Raw genomic sequence first — 19657 nt, 5'->3', positions numbered from 1 at the left:
TTCCATATTATTTCAAGATAATTTGTGGCAAATGTTGACATTAAATTAATTCCTGCAAGTATTATTTGCATTATTTATCAACCGTTCTTTAAAAGAGAGGGGAATAGGCCTGGGGGACTCTTTCAGAGGGTCTGTGCAGACTCCAGATTGCCCCCTCAAGCACTGTGGGAATTCTAGTGTGTTATCGCTTACCCCTTATTATTTATGCTGGCTCTCTGACCAGTTGAAAATTTAAGATGTTCAATCTATCTTTAATGATGAACTCTAGTAATTTCCTGACAACAGGTGCCAGTCAATAATTCCCCCTCTCATCTTTCCCAAGTAGCAGAGTGACATGCACAATTTTCCAATCTAAAGGAAGGGATCATAACTTTAGAAGATTATTATTGGGGTATCCCGGGGTGGAAACCATCTAAACTTGGGGATTTATCATTCTTTAGTGCCATTATTTTCTTAATTACTGTTACTTTGCTTGCATTAATTTTGGTCAGTGCCTCAAAGCTTCTGTAAGTCGATTTAATTTGAATGGCTCCCCAGATGTTTAGGAACACAGGAACAGGAGTAGGCCATTCAATAGGGGCTGTTTAGCACAGGGCTAAATCGCTGGCTTTGAAAGCAGACCAAGCAGGCCAGCAGCACGGTTCAATTTCCGTAACAGCCTCCCCGAACAGGCGCCAGAATGTGGCGACTAGGGGCTGTTCACAGTAACTTAATTTGAAACCTACTCGTGACAATAAGAGATTTTCATTTCATTTTCAATATCTCAAGCTTGCTCCGCCATTCAGTTAGCCAACTGCTGTGTATTTTAATTTCACTCAGCTTTGGCTCAAATCCCTTAATGCCCTTACCTAATTTTTAAAATCCTCCATTTTTGTGCTTGGTTGGGGGGCAGACAAATTGATGGAGAGCTTGTGATATGTTTTTGAAATCAAACAAGCAATGGGCTTTCATTGTAGTTCCTTGAAAAGACACGCCACCTAAGTAAGGGCATGAGCCATTTGGATCAGGAGGACCCCAGGCATGATCCCTGGCCAGTCACTGCAACTGGCGAGAGCATACCCTCAATTTGTGGTTGAAAATAAATTTATTTCTAGAGGTCTTTGTTGAAATGAACATTATTGCAACTAGAACACTCACTCCATAAAGAATGGTGAATTGCACGAGGTAATGAAAGGCAAGGAGCAAGCTTGCTGAGTGGAAGTGGAAGGAAACATTATCACAAAGTATTCGACAGCACCAAGTGGAGTGATTTTTAAAAAAAATATAGATCATAAAGATTCAAAATAAATATATTCCAATAAAAAAGGAAACTTAGCAGTTTGAAAATGGCTTGAAAATTAGAAACCAATTCAAATCAATCAATGAAAACTACAATAATAACAGCAATCAAAAACTAAAGGAGAATTTAAGGATCTAAAAAAAAAAAGAGGTTAAGAGTAGGATACAGAAATCTAAGACAGTTTGAGTAAAAAAATTCAAATAATACCACAGGCACAGTGGAGCGTTTATCGGTTTTTAAAACAATCTGAAGAATATGGCCTGAACGGAGAAGAGGATTGTTGTTTGTGTGGGCTTGTCAAAGTCAAGATGGATGCATTTCATCTCAAGAGTTGGGAACCAACATCCTTGTTGGCAGATTAGATAGTGTTGCAGTGGAGGGTTTCAACTAATTTGACAGAGGTTTGGGTGTCAAAGTGCATGCGTACACACGTTCCATGGCTCACTAGGTTCCACTCTTGCTTCTGACTCAGAAGGCTAAAGAGATCAAATTCCCACTCCAAAGACGCAAAGACAAAGATCTAGGCAGATCTAGGCAAAGATCAGTGCAGCACAGAGAGAGTGCTACATGGTTGGAGCTACCACCGTTTGGGATTAGATGCCAAATCGAGACTCTGTCCACTCACTCAGACGGGCTCAAAAGATCTCCCATGGCACCACTTCTAAGAAAAGCGGGGAAGTTATCCTAAGTGCTCTGGCCAACACCTATCTTCCAACATCATTAAAACCCATGAGCAAAAAGTGGTAGAGATGGTACTTTTCACTGTTCTTCACTGAAAGAGAAGGATATCAGACATGAAGTGACGGAGACTTGGGAGAGAAATATGAAAAGATTTTAGCTATGTTCGTTAGACAGGAAGACATACTAGGTACATACTAGGAGTCGGAAAGAGAAAAACAACAGATAACCTAGAACTTCCTTGGAATCACCATCAGAATGACACTCCGTGCCCATTTATCTACACCAAATTTCCTCCCTGCCGGTCTTGCCTGACTTCCGACTCGGGCCGGCTGAGTTCCAGAAACACAGCAGTCCGAGACCCTCAAGTGCAGGAGGCAAATGGAAGGAGGACACGCCCCAGCAGGTACGTTTAAATGCCCGATTAAAAATGACAGGCCAGGGAGAAGGTCAGTGCCCAAGGCAAGGATTGCGAGGGGGGAGAAAACGGTAGTGGTGGAGAGCAGGCCAGTTCAAACCTGCAGGGGTTGGGTCCAGTTGTGGATGACAGATGGGCCTGCGCATAAATTATGGAGTAAGACAATAAAAGATTAGACAAAATCCAATTAAGAGCTTGGTTTGAGAGTCTGGGTGCAATATAGGGCTCCACACTGGAACAGGATTATTAAAAAATAGGGGCTGTGTTATTTTTATGGGATGAGGGGTTCACTTGCTAGGCCAGCATTTGTTGCCTGTCCTTAAGAAGGTGGTGATGAGTGATGAGTCACCTTCTTGAACCACTGCAGTCCATCTGTTGCAGATTCACCCACAGCCCCATGAGGAAGTTCCAGGATTCTGATCCAGCAAGTGACGGCATAGCAACATAATCCCAAATCATGGTGGGGTGTGGATTGGAGGGGTGCTTCCAGCTGGTGTTTTATGCGTCTGCTGCCCTCATCCTTCTAGATGGTTTAGGTAACCGGTTTGGAAGGTACTATCAAAGGAAGCTCAGCAACTTGCTGCAGTGCACCTAATGTATGATATACAAATCTGACACTGTATCGGTGGTGGGTGGGGTGCTAATCAAATGGGCTTTGTCCTGGGTGGTGTTGAGCATTTTGAGTGTTGTTGAAGCTGCACCCGTCCAGGCAAGGCAGAGTACTCTGGGACTGAGGTGATGGCCTCCAAAAACCACTACTTTTATGCTAGGTATGACTCCCCAATTCCCACAGACTTCAATTTTATTAGGAAAACACAAATGACACATTATAGGATGGTTTAAACAAGTGTTTAAAATTTTGTATGGACAGAATGGGGTGAATAGAAACAGGCTATTTCCAGTAGAAGAGGCTGTGGAATTCGCTCCGGGATTTGTGAGCGAGGCAGCAACTGCATATGTTCAAGATTACAATTTAAGAAAAGTGGATATGAGCCGATTACGCCTATTTGCTTGAATGCATGATTGGCACTGACAAGTGGCCTATTTCCTTGGTGTTGGGGGGGGGGGAAGGGAAGAGTGGCTGAGATTATGTAATTTACTGCATATGTTTTGTGGCTGTGTGCAAAATGTGCCTCCTGGCAATTGTATTATTCCATAAATTCCTGACTTTAGGACGAGGGAGAAAATTTATACAGGAAAAATAACATTAATGCACTTTAACACATGTTGCATGCTTTGCTTACACTTCTTGACTGACATATGCATACAGTACCTGTAAATGAGTCTACAGGAATTTCCTGTAATCCATCCTCAGAGAATGCCATAGGTGGCTGCATCATTAAGTTATCTCCAACTCCCTCTTCAACTTTAGGTGCAACATCATACACAATTCTTCTGGTTATGTGGTTTTTCCTTCGTCCGCTTCGAGGGACTGTCTGATGAAGCATTAGTTTTCCCAAATTTCCCCATGAAAAAGCAGGACTCTGATCTTGAGGTAGCCCCATTTGCAGATCTTTTCCACCATAATCCAAAAAGTTATCTTGATTCCAGGCAGAATCATTAATCTGGTAGCTCTCATTTTGGTCCATTGCTGAACCCATATCTAAACTGTAGCCCTCCATTTCATACCTTGCTCTTTCATCATGCAGTCCTCCTTCAGCACAGTTAGTCAATGCATTTGTAGATTTGACTATCCAAGGACTGCTGGGCTCATGTTTCAACATAGCTATGGTGTTGTCTCTTTGGGACCGGTTGGAGGCTTTTACCTTCTCATACTGCATAATTATTTTCTCTGCCGCAGTGGATTTTGTACTGATGTTTAGAGCATCCTTTATGAAACTACGGCACGCCTGAACAATGTCTGTCATTTGTAGATAGCTTGCGACAGACATTACCTCAATTACATTTTGGCTAGTTAAAACCAGATGTCCAGAATACATGAAATCAAGAATGACTGTGAAACCTTGAACTGCAACAACATCGAGGTGAGTTACTGTGACCTGGTCGCAACTCTCATTTGGAGTATAGCAATAGAGAGTCTTAAAGTAACGGCTGCCTGCAACTAATATATTCTTGTGGGCTTTGAAAACCTGACCCTTCACCACAATGTTGACATCACACAAAATGCCTTGCTGCCGCTGTTCATTCAATTCCTGAAGCAGTTGATAACAATAGGAAATTTCATTTCGATCACTTTTGTATTCACTGTACATCTCATCTGTTGATTTGGATGTAATCGCAGATTCCTGGAAATAAAAACAAACCAAATTTAAAAAATAAATGGCAAATTATGTTCCACTATTTACGCTTGTCGTAAAATGAGAGATCGCGCGAGAGAGAGTGCTCGAGCGAGAGCGATAAATAAAGGGCACGAGATAGAGAGGCGAGAGTGGAGGGACACCAGTATTGAGAAAAAAATTACTTGGATTTTCAACTGGACTGCGCCAACTTTAGTTGCAATATACAGCACTCTACTCGTGTGCTGCAAGTCAAAGCACTTCCTATTGTTTCTAGGCAAATCATTGTATGTGTCATTCATAAAAATACAACATTGATTTGTTCAGAGGCTAGTACCCATTAAATTAACAAGAATATCAAACTGATTCAGGTCTTGAGAAGAGAAAACTCAGATTTAAATTATGTTTCTTTTAGTTTATTTGAATGCAGGCCTCAGACATGATCGGCAATGTGGATCTCATCCGTTTTTTCTACTCCTGGCTAGTTTGCTACAATGTCATTGCAAGAAGTGAATTGGATAGCAGTTTTAGGGTATCACATTTGAATGCAACAAAAGGCATTAAGATTTTTGATTGGAAAGTAAGGAGCTTGATAGGAAGTAACAATGTTAATTTGAGACAGTCTGTCCTGTATTTTTAAATGCCATAATAAGTTAGTTTTTCTTGGTCTCCAATTTTCTCCTGCTCCACCCCTCTCCAACCAGGGTCTCCAATTTTCTCATGCTCCACCCCTCTCCAACCAGGGTCTCCAATTTTCTCCTGCTCCACCCCCCTCCAACCAGACAGGAGACGGCAATGGTACATTCTGGTTCCAAGTTTTTGGATGCTAGTTTTTCCCCAATTGATAATTTAAGAAACTGCCATTTTTGTCCCCCATATTTAATACTGCAGTGCCAGACACTAACATGTACATGACTTATGGGAGACAGTGGGTAACAATTAGGAACATGAATCAGGCATAATTCTTCCCTCCCTGAACCAGCTGTTTTCAGACTCATCAAAATTGGATCATCAGTCCCTATCAAAGGTTTACTTATTTCTGAAGAGCATCTAAATGAGACAGCCGACTTTATGAATTGCGCAATGGGAATTCCCATAATCAAAGCATTTTTCAGAACACAAGTGAGCAAGTTGATCTCTCACTAAGTGTTAATTATTTACTTATGCTGCGCAGAAGTTTCAATGTTTAATGTCATCTAATACAGCATTGGAATTAATTAGTAACATGCTTGAGCAGTTTTAAAAAAGATACCAGCTGTTCTTGGAAGGCAACATTTGAAAATGCTGTGCAGGACATTGAAAACACAAGTTTGTTCTACTATATTTACCACCAATCTTCATGTGTTGCATTACTTTTGTTTTTCTTCCCTTCACTTGTAGCTTGGACATACTTGAATAACAGAGTCTACCACCGCTAAAATCAGAAAAAGTACCAAAATTCTATCCTTTTAATAAGAAAAGAGAATAGCAGAAGTGGATACAATATATATTTTATGTGGAAAACGGGGGCTGATTTCGATGGTTGAACTCATTCACTGGGTTCTGGTAGCAGGTCAGGAGCCCAAATATTCATTGGAGTGGATTTTTCCATTACTTTCTAACAGAACCACAGCATCCACATCCCATTTTATATTTAAAGGGTCCTCAGTGAGGGGCAGAATTTAAAGCATTCCACAAGCGGCAATGAGAGGCAACAACTGGAGTGATGCAAAGTCAGCAAGATGAAAGGGCACACATTAGTTCGGAGTCATCTTTGGATGTCAAGCTGCAAGTTCTCAGGGCCCACAGGATGGGAAGAAAATTTCCTGCCTCCAAATGAATGTAAATTGGCCAAGGAGGCCTGGTTAGTGCCGCAAGAGGTTCAATAGCCTTGTCAGGGTAGAAAATGTGGTTTCCAACACCCTCACTGCACGCCTTCTGCACAGAACTCCTCAGACCTACAGAACTTGCAGGACCACCTATCTCTTTCTGTCAAGGCATTTCCTCTCCTCCCCAATTAAACGGCCGCCACTGACACACACCATCATCTTGTTGTCAGTCATATCCATCCTGCACCGTCATCCTCCACAAATGGCTTCCTTTAATCCTTTTAATAACGGCATTTTATTTAAGAAACACATTTGTAGCACAAAAGCTTAATTGCAGTGTGACCTGTGTCAAAAGATTCATACATTGATTAAGTCATCCATTTATCACATTATAACTCTTGGTTCTGCCTTTACAGAAGAGATCACAGAACAGAGGGAACGGAGGATAGCACACTCAATTCCAGTTTACAGCTTTCATTTCCCACAGGTGCTCCAGGCACCATTCTGGGGGCTGGGGGCTGGGGGCTGGGGGGGGGGGGGGGGGGGGGGGGGGAAGAGAGAGAGAAAGAATACCTGCTCAGGTCTTTGCACTGATGTGCATCTCCATGGCAAGAATGCTTGAAAGTGTAAACTGTATAGGATTGTCAGTACAAGTGCATGCTAGTCGTTACCAATTATCTGCAGTCAGAATGTTAGCTTAAATAGGACAGAGGAAAGCCTCACTTTGCTGCACTTCTGTGAGGTGTTGAAGGGCCAAAGTGTTTTCCAGCTCTTGGTTGGCAAGGAAGTGCAGATCGGCTACAAGAGAGCAGATGGAGAAAGGACACATGGAACTGGGGCACTACGTTCAAAGCTATCTCACGTACCTTCCTTTTAAACCCCCCTCCTCCCCCCCAACCACCATTAGTCACAGGCCCACCAGAATCACATGTTCAGAATTCTAATAGTTTTCTCAATGAGCACACGTGTTGCTGCACCTTTAATCTTGGATTCAGACTTTAACTGCTAGTCTAGTTAAGACAGGCTTTCTGAAACTGAAAAATTGTTATGCTGGAAAGCCTTTAAAAATTTAATTCCTTTTTTGCCTTGAAGGCTTTTGCTCACAGCACTTGGTTTGAAATAGTGTTTTCAGTACTTTAGAGATGATTTCTTAGACACTGGCGGTTATTTCTGCTGCCTTAGACTTTTTCCCGTCAAGTATTTTATTCAATTTCCTTTTGAAAGTTAGTACTGGCTACTTATACCTCTCTTTTAGGCAGTACAATCCAGATTGCAACTCACTGAATTACAAAATTCTCATCTCACCTTTGGTTATTTTGAGAGTGACCACAAATCTGTGCCCTCGCGTTACCTCCCTTCTGTCTCTTTTGCTTAATTACCATTGAACAGAAACTGAACAGGACTAGCCATATTAATACTGTGGCTACAAGAGCAGGTCAGAGGCTGGAAATCCTCCGGCAAGTATCTCACCTCTGACTCCTCAAAGCTGATCACAATCAGCAAGGTACAAATCAATGTAATGGAATACTCTCCACTTGCCTCGATGAGAGCAGATCCAACAACACCATGCAGGACAAAGCAGCTTGCTGGATTCATACCCCTTCCACAAGCAATCACCCCCTCCAATACTGACGCACAGTAGCAGCAGTGTGTACCATCTACAAATCCACTGCAGGAACTCACCAAGGCTCCAAAGGTAGCACCTCCCAAACCCACAACCACTACTATCCAGAAGGACAAGACAGCAGATACATGGGAATACCACCACCTGCAAGTTCCTCTCCAAGTCACCCAGCATCCTGACTTGAAAATATATTGCCTTCCATCACTATTGCGGAGTCAAAATCCTAGATCTCCTTCCTGAACAGCACTGTGGGTGCATATATACACCACATGGATGTCAGCGATTCAAGAAAGCAGCTCACCAGCGCCTTCTTAAGAGCAACTAAGAATGGGCAATAAATACTGGCTTAGCAACACCCACATCCCATGCATAAATTTAAAAAATCATTTATTACTTCAATGTTGAGCATGCTTATTTTGAAGGAAAATGGAATTGAGGTGCAGATCAACCATGATCTAATTGAATGTTGCCTCAAGCTCAAGGGTCAAAATAAGCTGTGGTTTTTCCCATGGAACACACAGTCTAACAAAGATAGGTTTTAGAGTATTACTCACTGTTACTCAGTTTCCTCATCAATATTATGAAAACCCCTGCAGAAAGATCCCATCAACCTCGGCACAGATATGGGTAAACTGACTGCACATTCATTCATTATTCTGTTTATGACATCCTTTTTATGACAGATAAAGTACCTTATTCGCATTCTGAATGGCTTATTTCAGTTTCTTAAAAACAAAAAGCAAAACCATTAGCAATCTCACTGGTATAAAATTCAGCATATGTGCAAATACAAATAAACAAATTGTGTGCATCATTCCTTGTGGTGAATCAAGATATGAGATTTTACACCATGAGTGTCATTAACGAAATGCAACAAAGTGTTATAGGCACGGTGACCAAAGTGGACAATTTTTATTTATTACAAGATTTCCAGTGGTGCTACTCACCAATCAGTTTTGATTCATGGACCACTGGCCCAGTACTGAGGGAAAGAGTGAGCTGTACCGTGAGACGCAGCCTTCACTTGACCCAGTATACTGGAGAACCATATCACGAGAGCTGTATGGAGGGCTTTAAAATAAATAGTTTGGGGGGCGGGGGGGGGGGGGGGGGGGGGGGGGGGGTGAGATCTGGAAACCAGAGAAAGGACAAAGGAATAATGCAGGGTATTGATGTGGGTGATTAACCAGAGTACAACAGGAAGGCACAGAGTTTACAAACATAATGACTTCCCTTCCATTATAAAGGTCAAAGTGGAGATGTTTTCAGACGACTGTACAATGCTCAGTACCACTCGCGACCCCTCATATAATGAAGCAGTCCATGACAACATCCAGGCTGGGGCTGACAAGTGGCAAGTTACATTCATGTCGCACAAGTGCCAGGCAATGACCATCTCCTACAAGAGAGAAGTAAACCATTGCCCGTTGATATTCAATGGCATTACCTTCGCTGAACACCCAACAATCAACACCCTGGGGGTACCATTGACCAGAAACTGAACCGGACTAGCCATATAAATACTATGGCTACTAGGGCAGGTCAAAGGCTAGGAATCCTATGGACAGTAACTCACCTCCTGGTCCCACAAATTCTGTCCACCATTTGCAATTTACAAATCAGTTAATGGAATACTTTCCACTTGCCTGGATGAGTGCAGCTCCAACAATACTCAAGAAGCCTGGCACCATCCAGGACAAAGCAGGTAGCTTGATTGCTCCCCTTTCCAAACATGTTAACCCTCCACCACCGACAAACAGTGGCAGCCTTGCATACCATCGACAAGATGCACAAACCCGACAAGGTTTCTTAGACAGCTCCCTCCAAACCCAATACCACACTTTCCAAACCCACAATCATACCTGCCATACCCATGACCATTACCACCTAGAAGGACAAGAGTAAGGATGGATGGATTGGTTTATTGTCACGTGTACCGAGGTACAGTGAAAGGTTTTGTTCTGTGTGCAGCTCAAACAGGTCACCGTATATGAAAAGTACATAATAGGGCAAACATAAAATACACATTGTAAATACATAGACACAGGCATCAGGTGAAGATATGTGAAAGAGATCTGATCAGTCCATCAGTCCATAAGAGGACTATTTCGGAGTCTGGTAACAGCAGAGAAGAAGCTGTTTTTGAATCTGCGTGTTCTCAGACTTTTGTATCTACTGTCCGATGAAAGAAGTTGGAAGTGTGAGTAAGCCGGGTGAGAGGGGGCTTTGATTATGCTGCCCACTTTCACTCCCAAGGCAGCGGGAGGTGTAGACAGAGTCGATGGACTGGGTGGTGTTCATGACTCTGCTGTGACCCTCCCCCCGGTCACTCACCACCCAACATGGAAATATAATCGCCGTTCCTTCACTGTCGCTGGATCAAAATCCTGGAATTCTGTCCCCCAACAGCACACAGTGGGTGTACCTACACCTCAGGGAATGTAGCAGTTCAAGAAGGTAACTCACCATCACATTCTGAAGGGCAACTCAGGATGGGCAATAAATATTGGCCTAACTAGTGACGTTCACATACTATAAATGAATAAATAAAGTAAGAGCGCACCAGCAAACAAGGTTAGATTAGGGGAAAATGGTAACAATGCAGAATTAAAAGGCTCTTTATCTGAATGTACGTATTCGTAACAATATGGATGAAATAATAGCACAAATAGAAATAAATTGTATGATCGGATACCCATATAGAGACCTGGGCCGGGATTCTCCCCTCCCCGGCGGGGCATGGGTCCCGGCGTATTGGAGTGGCGTCAACCACTCCGGCGTCAGGCCTCCTCAAAGGTGTGGAATTCTCCGCACCTTTAGGGGCCAAGTCCTCACATTAAGGGGCTAGGCCCACGCCGGAGTGGTTGCCGCTCCGCCGACCGGCGCGAACGGCCTTTGGCGCCCCGCCAGCTGGGGCCGACAGGCCTTCACCAGGCGGCAAAAGTCTGCGCATGTGTCGGTGCGTCAGCGGCTGTTGACGTCATACCGGCGCATGCGCAGCAGAGGGGGTACTCTTCCGCCCCCGCCATGGTGAAGGCCATGGTAGGGCAGAAGCAAAAGAGTGCTCCCACGGCACAGGCCCGCCCGCCGATCGGTGGGCCAGGCCACCGTGGGGGCACCCTCCGGGGTCAGATCCAGATCTCTCTTTCCTCACCAGAGGTGTTTTGATTCCAGCCAGTGGGATTGGCCTGTCAGCGGCGGGACTTCAGCCCACCGTGGGCTGGAGAATCGCCGCGCGGGGGGGCGCCGACCGGCGCAGCGCGACTCCCGCCCCCGCCGATTCGGGCCACGCCGGGGGCAGGATTGACGCTGGCCCCGGGCAATTCTCCACCCATGGTTACATCGTGGCCACAGCTGGAAAGTGATGGGTATTTAACATTTTGTGAGGACAAGAAGAAAGCAAAAGGAGGTGGGAGAACTCCGCTAATCAACGGTAAGATCAGTAGTAATAATACTGATTCAGAGGATCAAAATACAGAATTAGTTTGGAGAGATAAGAAATAGCAACGGAAAAAAGTCATTGCTGGTAGTGGTTTATGGGCCCCGACAGCAGCTACAAGACATAATGGAGACTTGGAAGAAAAGTACTGCAATAATTGTAGGAGATATTCATCTTCATATAGTTTGGACAAATCAATTTGGCAAAAGCAGCTTTGAGGACAAGTTTGTATGATGTATTTTACAATTTCTGAGAATACATTCTGGAATCACACAGGGAATAGGCTATTTTAGACTCGGTAAAGTGTAAAAAGAGGATTCATTAATAACCTCATAACGTTGGATCTTCTGGGTAACATGAAAGAATTTCACATTCAATTTGAGGTTAAGAAATTTGGGTCTAAAATTAGTGTGGTAAATAAAGGCAATCACAAGGGTATGAAGGCACAGTTGACTAAAGTGAATTGGGAACGGGGGTTAAAAGATAAAATGGAAGACTGTCAGTTAACAAACTCAATAAAAATAATCCACGAGAAGGATGCACCATCCAAGGAATTATGGATGACAAGATGTACAATGGGGGCAGGCTATAAGGTTGGGAACATTTTAGAAACTAAAGGATCACTAAAAATATAATAAAGAGGGAGAAATTACAGTAAAATCTTTTATCTGTATATAAATAGGAAAAAGGTTGGGGACAGTGAGCATTGGTCCCTTATGGGATGAAGCTGGAGAATTAATATTGGGAAACAAAGAAACTGGAGAGACTTTGAACAAGTGTTTTGTATCTGGTTGTAAAATAGAAGACACAAAAATAGTAGAAAAGCACGGGGAGAATTTAAGAAAAAAAGTACAAGGAAAACTAAATGGGACTAAAGGCTAACAATTCCCTGGACCTCAAGGCCAACATCCGTGCATTTAAAAGGAAATGGCTGCTATGATCATGGATGCATCAATTGTAATCTTCCAAAATTCTCTCGATTCTGGAAAGGTTCCAGCAGATTAGAAAACCACAAATGTAATAGCAGCATCGAAGAAAGGAGGGAAACAGAAAGTAGGAAACTCGAAGCCAGTTAGGCAAACATCTGCCATTGAGAAAATGCTTGCATCCATCATTAAGAAGGTAGTAGCAGGTTATTTAGAAAATCATAATATAATCAGGCAGAGTCAACATGGCTTTGTGAAAGGGAAATTGTGTTTGCCAACGTTAACAGAGTTCTTTGAGCATGAAACAAGCAGCGTGGATTAAGGGAAACCAATAGATGAAGTATATTTTGGTTTCCAAAAGGCATTTGATTAGTTGTGACATAAAAGGATATTGCAGAAAATAAGCTCATGGCATTGGGGGTGATATAATAGCATGGATAGAGGATTGGCCAACTTACTGGAAACCGTTGCAATAAATGGAGTGCCACTCGGATCAGTACTGGGGCCTCAACTATTTACGATCTATATTAAGCACTTGGATAAAAGGATAGGCTGTATTGGAGCCAAATTTGCTGAGGGCACAAGATAGGTAGGAGTAAATTGAGAGAACACAAAGTCTGCAGTGGGTTTTTTTGTTTTTGTTTCCGATTCCAGCATCCGCAGTAATTTGATTTTGTAAATCAGATTACTACCGTGGTAAAATTGATTCTGGAGTACAGGTGCAACTTATTTTACCAACGCATTTGTCCTTTACTGCCCGAGACCGTAAGAGGTTATGGAAGGCATGGACAGAGAGAGAAAGAATGTGTGGTATCAGAAGTTTGCGATTTTCAAACGTTAACTTTCCAAATACAACCACAAAACAGTTAAAGCTAGCAACGGGTTAGCTGAAGAAAGACTTTTCTTTTTCTGATAACAGACAAAAATTAAACTGTTTACATTTTAAAATGGTCAGAGTAACAGTGAGATCAGGCTGTTTTGGCAATACAGTGCAGTTTGACAAATCAGGTGAGATGGATCAGCTGTTCCTCCAAAAATGTAGTTTTTTGAAAAAGGAAATTTATCATGTGGAAATGTCCTTATCTCAGAATTTAGCACATTTCCTGAAGTTTACAGGATGCAAAACAAGAATTCACTTGATCAATGGTCTGTCCCTGATGCCCCTCACCCACATTCTCTTGAAAAGAAAAAACAATTTTACTCAAATATAAATAATTTTTTTAAAAAGCTTGTCCAAAAACTTTTATTCCAGCAACAGATAAATTTAGAAAAGCTGCTGGGAATTGCCAAAATATTCCATCTGAACAACTAACTGTCTTGTATACATGCATCCTTAAAAAAAAAGTCAGATAAAACATCTCATGATGTATATTTTGAATTCAACTCCCGTCATTACTCTAGGGTATGGACAAAAAAAATGTTGACAAGACAATTCAATAAAAAATGTTTCATGTTATTACATTATAACTTTTACAGACAAAAAATATGGCAAATAGAAAAACAGACTATTTTGAGCTGTGTGGGGAACCTGTATTCATATTCCCCAATCACATTATATAGAAACATAGGATTTGGTTGTTTGGCCCTTAGAATCCTCAGTAAGATTGTGGCTGGTTTGGCTGTGGTCTCAATTCCACTTTCCTGTCCATTCCAATAATCCTTGACTCCCTTATCTACCAAACATTTATCTAAGGCCGCTTTGAATAAATTTAATACCCAGCCTCTACTGCTCCCTGGTGAAAAGCATTCCACAGGTGAACAACCTTCTTCGAGAAAATAAATTTCTCATCTCCCCCTTTAAATGACAGACCTCTTATTTTTAAACTGTGTTCCCTAGTTCTAGTGCCTCCCTCAAGAAGAAATATTCACTTGATATCCACCCTATCAAGTCCCCTCAGGATCCTATATGTTTCAATAAGATAATTGATCATTTTTCTGAAAGCTTCAATGGATGCAGACCTAATCTTGCTTCAAACGATGAGCCCTTATTCCCAGGAATGAGTCAAGTGAACCTTCGCTGCACTGCTTCAAACACAATTACAATTCTAAAATTCTAACTAAAATTCAAACGCATAATATCTTTGATGTATGGATATTGATGTGATTATAGAAACAGAATGCTACAGCACAAGGGGGGGGGGCGTTTGAACCATTGTGGCGATGCCATCTCTTTCAAGAGCAACCTTCCTTTTCCCCCATAGCCCTGCAAACATTTCACATTTCTCTTTGAAGGCCTTCATTGAATTTGCCTCCACCACGCTCTCAAGCAGATCATTCCAGACCCTAAGCACACACTGCAAAGAAAACCTTTTCCTCCTGTCACCATGGTTCCTTTTGCCACTCAAATCATAGATTCAAAGAATCCCTAAAGTGCAGAAGGAGGGCATTTGCCCCATTCTGTCTGCACGGCCCTTAGAAAGAGCACCCTCACCTACCCCTGTAACCCAGTAACCCCATCTAACCTTTTGGACAGTGAGGGGCAATTTAGCATGACCACTCTACCTAACTTGCACATCGTTGGGCTTTGGAAGGAAACCAGAGCATCTAGAAGAAGCCCAAGCAGAGACGGGGAGAAAGTACAAACCTGACATAGACAGTCACCCAAGGCTGGAATTGAACCCGGGTCCCTGGAGTTGAGGCAGCAGTGCTAAATCATTGTGCTACTGTGCTGCCCAGCAATTTTAAATTGGGGCAGCATGGCTGCACAGTGGTAGCACTGCTGCATCACAGCAACAGGGACCCGGGTTCAATTCCAGCCTTGGGTGACTATGGAGATTGCACACTCTCCCCGTGTCAGCATGGGTTTTGTTCCAGGTGCTCCAGTTTTCTCACAGCTCAAAGATGTGCAGGTTAGGTGGGGTTATTGGATTACGGGGCTAGGCAGAGGCATGAGCCTAGTTAGGGTGCTCTTTCAGAGATGTTATTTTCATCCTTCTGCCAAAAACTTGCCCAAAAGAACATACGGGAAAGTAGGAAGTAGAGGAGAGGCAGGGAGACAAATGTTTAAATGTTTATGCTGCTATCATGAGTGGAAACTTTAATCAAAAATAGCTTTATTAGTGCACAAATTAATATTTGTTCAAATGTGAGTTTTAAATTTCCAAAATTACCCAGCCCAGAAGTCAGTCCTCTGAACCAGAAATCTCAAAGTAGTATCAGAAGGGGAGACTAAATGCAGACTAAGTGCCACTTTGCGAAACACCCCCATTCAGCATGCATGACCCCAGCCTTCCTGTTGCTCTCAAGACCACGTCCTTGGCCTGTTGCAATGCTCCAGTGAAATCCCCAACAGACTGGAGAAGTTGCATCTCATCTTCCACTTAGGCATGTTACAGCCCTCAGGACACAACAACTTTAGACCGTGGCTTTTCTCCTACAGCTTTATCTTTTTTCCCCCATATATCCCAAACATTTTTTTTGTTCCTATGCATAAAACCTCCCTCCCTCCCTCATTGGGCCATCTGTCACTTATCTCTCCCTGCTCCCACTATCACTGTTCCAAATGTTCTACCCGCTCTTGTATATAATCACATTTTCCCCTCTCTTCCGTTCTGAAGGGCCATGCAGACTTGAAACGATAATCTGGTAAACCCATGCAGACACAGGGAGAATGTGCAAACTCCACATAGTCACTAAAGGCCAGAATAAAACCCAGATCCCTGCTCTGTGAGGCAGCTGTCACCACGGTGTCCCCCCCCCCCCCCCCCCCCCCCCCCCCCGGTCCGTCCGTCGTCCCCCCCCCCGGTCCCCCCTCCAGTCATGAATATAGATTATAAATAGCAGAGGCCTCAGCACTGTTCACAGCCTGGCAACTTGAAAATTATTCCTCTTTTGTCCCTACTCTTTGCTGCCTGCCCATTAAACAAACCTGTATCCATGTTAATATATCAAATGCAGAAAATAATCAAAAAGGAGAATGGAATGCTAGCCGTTATATCTCGAGGATTGGAGTATAAAGATACAGAAGTGATGCTGCAGCTATACAAAACCCTGGTTAGACCCCACATGGAGTACTGAGAGCAGTTCTGGGCATCACACTTGGAAAATATATTTTGACCTTGGAAGGAGTACAATATGGGTTTACAGAAATGATACCTGGACTACAGGGGTTAAGTTACGAGGAGAGATTACACAGATTAGACGTGTTTTCGCTAGAATTTAGAAGGTTACGGGATGATCTGATCGAAGTATTCAAGATATTAACAGGGAAAGACTGGGTAGATAAAGTATTTACTCTGATTGGCGGTTCTAAAACTGTGGGCATAGTCAAAAACTTAGGGCTAGACCGTTCAGGAGAGATGTTAGGAAGAACTTCTTCACTCAGAGTGGTAGAGGTTTGGAACTCTCTCCCACCAACAGAAGTTGAAGCTAGAACAGTTGTTAATTTTAAATCTGAGACGGATAAGATTTTTGTTGAGCAAAGATATTAAGGGATATAGGCCGAAGAGCAGGTATATGGAGTTCGGCCACAGGTCAACCATGATCTCATTAAATGGCGGGACATGCTTGAGGGACTGAATGGCCTACTGCTGTTACTATGCTCCTATGATCACACAACCCACAAGCCCTTTCCTTGTGTATTACCACCTGTGTTTTGTAAATCCAAGTATGCAACACCCACTGGCTCTCCTTTACCTACCCTGTCAGCTACATCCTCAAAAAACAAAAAACTAAATTTGTCAAACAGGATCACCCTTTCGGCAAGCCATGTTGGCTGGTTCTAATCAAACAATGCTCGTCTGAATGCATTGTTGAGACTTCCTTAATAACAAATTTCAACACTTTCTTGATGATTGATGTTATACTAACGGCCTGCAGTTCCCTGTATTTTCTCTCCTTCTACAGCAATGTTGCATCTGCTAACATATTTTGGGGGGGGGGGGGGGGGGGGGGGGAGGAGAGAATAAAGGTCAGCACCTTTTCTAAGTTTTTAGTTGTTCAGTTGATCATCAGTACCTTAAGAACTAGCACAACACACATAGGTGTACTATTTCCTTCAGCTTCAAATATGCAATCGTTTTCAAGAATTCCCAACAGCCACAGTGCTGGAAGATTAGCGTTCTCAGCAGCTAAAATGACCAAAAATTGGAAAAAACATTTACTATATTGAAGATCACCTTTAATACCATGGCCAATAATTGAGCCCCAGGAGTGAGAAGGAATATCATCTTTGGTTGCAACTGAAAATTATAATGTAAATTGTGAGGTGCACCCCACCCACCACACATTGACATATCAATTTGCATTTTACCAAACAAAACAACCATGAACCAGCGCAAAATTAGATTTTTCTTTAAGTTGCCAAAAATATTCCTTAATATGTTTCAGAGTAGCAGCTTGGTAAAGTTTAATCCAGCTGAAAAATACATATCACAAAAATAAGTATTTTAACATTAATATCAATCCATCACTTGAGTATCTGATTTTAAAGGACTTAATAATGCACAAAATCTTCTGATTAGATGGAGCTAGAGCAGTTGGTTTCTGAACACCATCTTAACGAAAGAAATCCAAATCTTTCAATGCATACCTATCAATGTTCTTACATCCAAATATTTAGTATAATTCTGCCTTCTTGATGGCCTGCAAATGGACATTAAGAGTACCCAATTATTTTTTCCTAATTAAGGGGCAATTTAGTGTGGCCAATCTACCAACCCTGCACATCTTTGGGTTGTGGGGTGAAACCCAAACAGACATGGGGAGCATGTACAAACTCCACACAGACAGTGACCCAGGCCCAGGATTGAAAACGGGTCCTCAGTGCCATAGGCAGCGGTGCTAACCAGTGCACCACCATGCCGCCCCCAAATGGACATAATTAGCAGAAGCTCAGATTCATTCAGGTGAGGGAGTGACCAGTTTTGTAGGTTGGGATCGTTTCTAACGCAACATTTTTCAAACCATGCAAACGATTTCAGAAATGCAATTTCACTGAATGGGATGTGTTTAAAGTTGGGTTACGTTGATTTTGGGAGAATTGCTTCCAAAAAAAGCTAATAATCAAATGGAAACTCGAGCAATAACTTCATGCTTAGTTAACAATTGACAACTAAAATTTTTAAAAATGTATTTTTATTGAAGAAGTTTTTTTTTTAAATCATTAGTCGCATCAGAACAAAGGACAAAGAGGAAAAAAAGCCATTGCATCAATGCAAAACTGGTACAGCACATAACAAAAGTAATGCCAAAAGGAACAAAAAAAGACCAGATGCCACAAATGCACAATTTGTCTGCATCAAGCAGGATACAGTCAACAACAGAGTTGCACCATATCCATAGCTTTAGAACAGAAATAACAGATGATGAATAAAAACCCCGCCAAAAACTCCAGAGCTGTTGGGGAATTACACGAGCACCCACAACAGAATCAAACTCCCTCCTAGACCCAGGACAGAGCAGATAACCGTAATATAGCTACTTATCGAAAGGGCCTGATCGTGTAACCATGGCACCAAGACCAGCCATCTAAACCTCCCCACAAGTACACAGGAGAAAACCAAAAACAACGTGAGGGACTCTATGGAAGCCATAACTTCAGGGTCCCTCAGAAGGAAGGAAAAGACAAGATCAAGAACTATCAGAAATATGTATTCAGATAAGAGATTCCTATGCTACAGCCAAAGGCATATAAAAATGGACAACGGCCAGCAACTGAACCACAGGGGGACCGCACTCCTACCCCAGGGAAAAAAGTATAATCCTTGGTACAACACTTGGTCCATCCCAAAATCATTGCTCACCCAGGTGTCAGGCCTAGCCACACCTCTACCAGCAACCAGAGAGAGAAGGCACCACCATTCATTGTGGAGAGCAACAGCGCATGGCCTGGTCGAGCCCAGCACCATCACAAAAGACTAAGGAGAATGTGACCACAGGAACATCGCTAATCTCCCTCTTCCACACACCCTTAACCCTTACACCCAATCATGGTAGCAACTAGCCCAGACCCAATCAGGACAAGACACCTCTTCCCCACCCCAAGACAACAGGGATAGGGCACCCAGCCAGATCATGGATCTACTGGTCCATAGTCACGATTGCCCTCAGAAATGTTTCAACAGCATTACAAATAATCAGAGGGAGGCATGTCACAGGATAAAGACTGACCCAACCCTAAGGAAGGGTCAAATATAGCCCAGTCCACATCAGGATAACAGGCAGTCTGCCTGGGCCTAAAAAAAAATTCACGGATGCTCTGGATTAAAGTTGAAAGAAAACAAACAAAAACTGATTCGCTCTAACTGG

General features: G+C 42.7%; 1 protein-coding gene across 1 annotated transcript in view; it reads right to left on the bottom strand.

The window, feature by feature from the left end:
• The window catches only part of zbtb10 (zinc finger and BTB domain containing 10), a 99518-nt gene that overhangs the window by 36570 nt on the left and 43291 nt on the right, over window positions 1-19657 (bottom strand). Inside the window, exon 2 of the mRNA XM_038809678.1 lies at window positions 3649-4621. Coding sequence (XP_038665606.1) covers window positions 3649-4621 — 973 coding nt within the window. The remainder of the gene's footprint in view (window positions 1-3648; window positions 4622-19657) is intronic.

The sequence above is a fragment of the Scyliorhinus canicula genome, chromosome 10 (genome assembly GCF_902713615.1).
Source record: "Scyliorhinus canicula chromosome 10, sScyCan1.1, whole genome shotgun sequence".
Lineage (NCBI taxonomy): Eukaryota > Metazoa > Chordata > Chondrichthyes > Carcharhiniformes > Scyliorhinidae > Scyliorhinus > Scyliorhinus canicula.
This window is presented reverse-complemented; position numbering and strand designations above follow the sequence as displayed.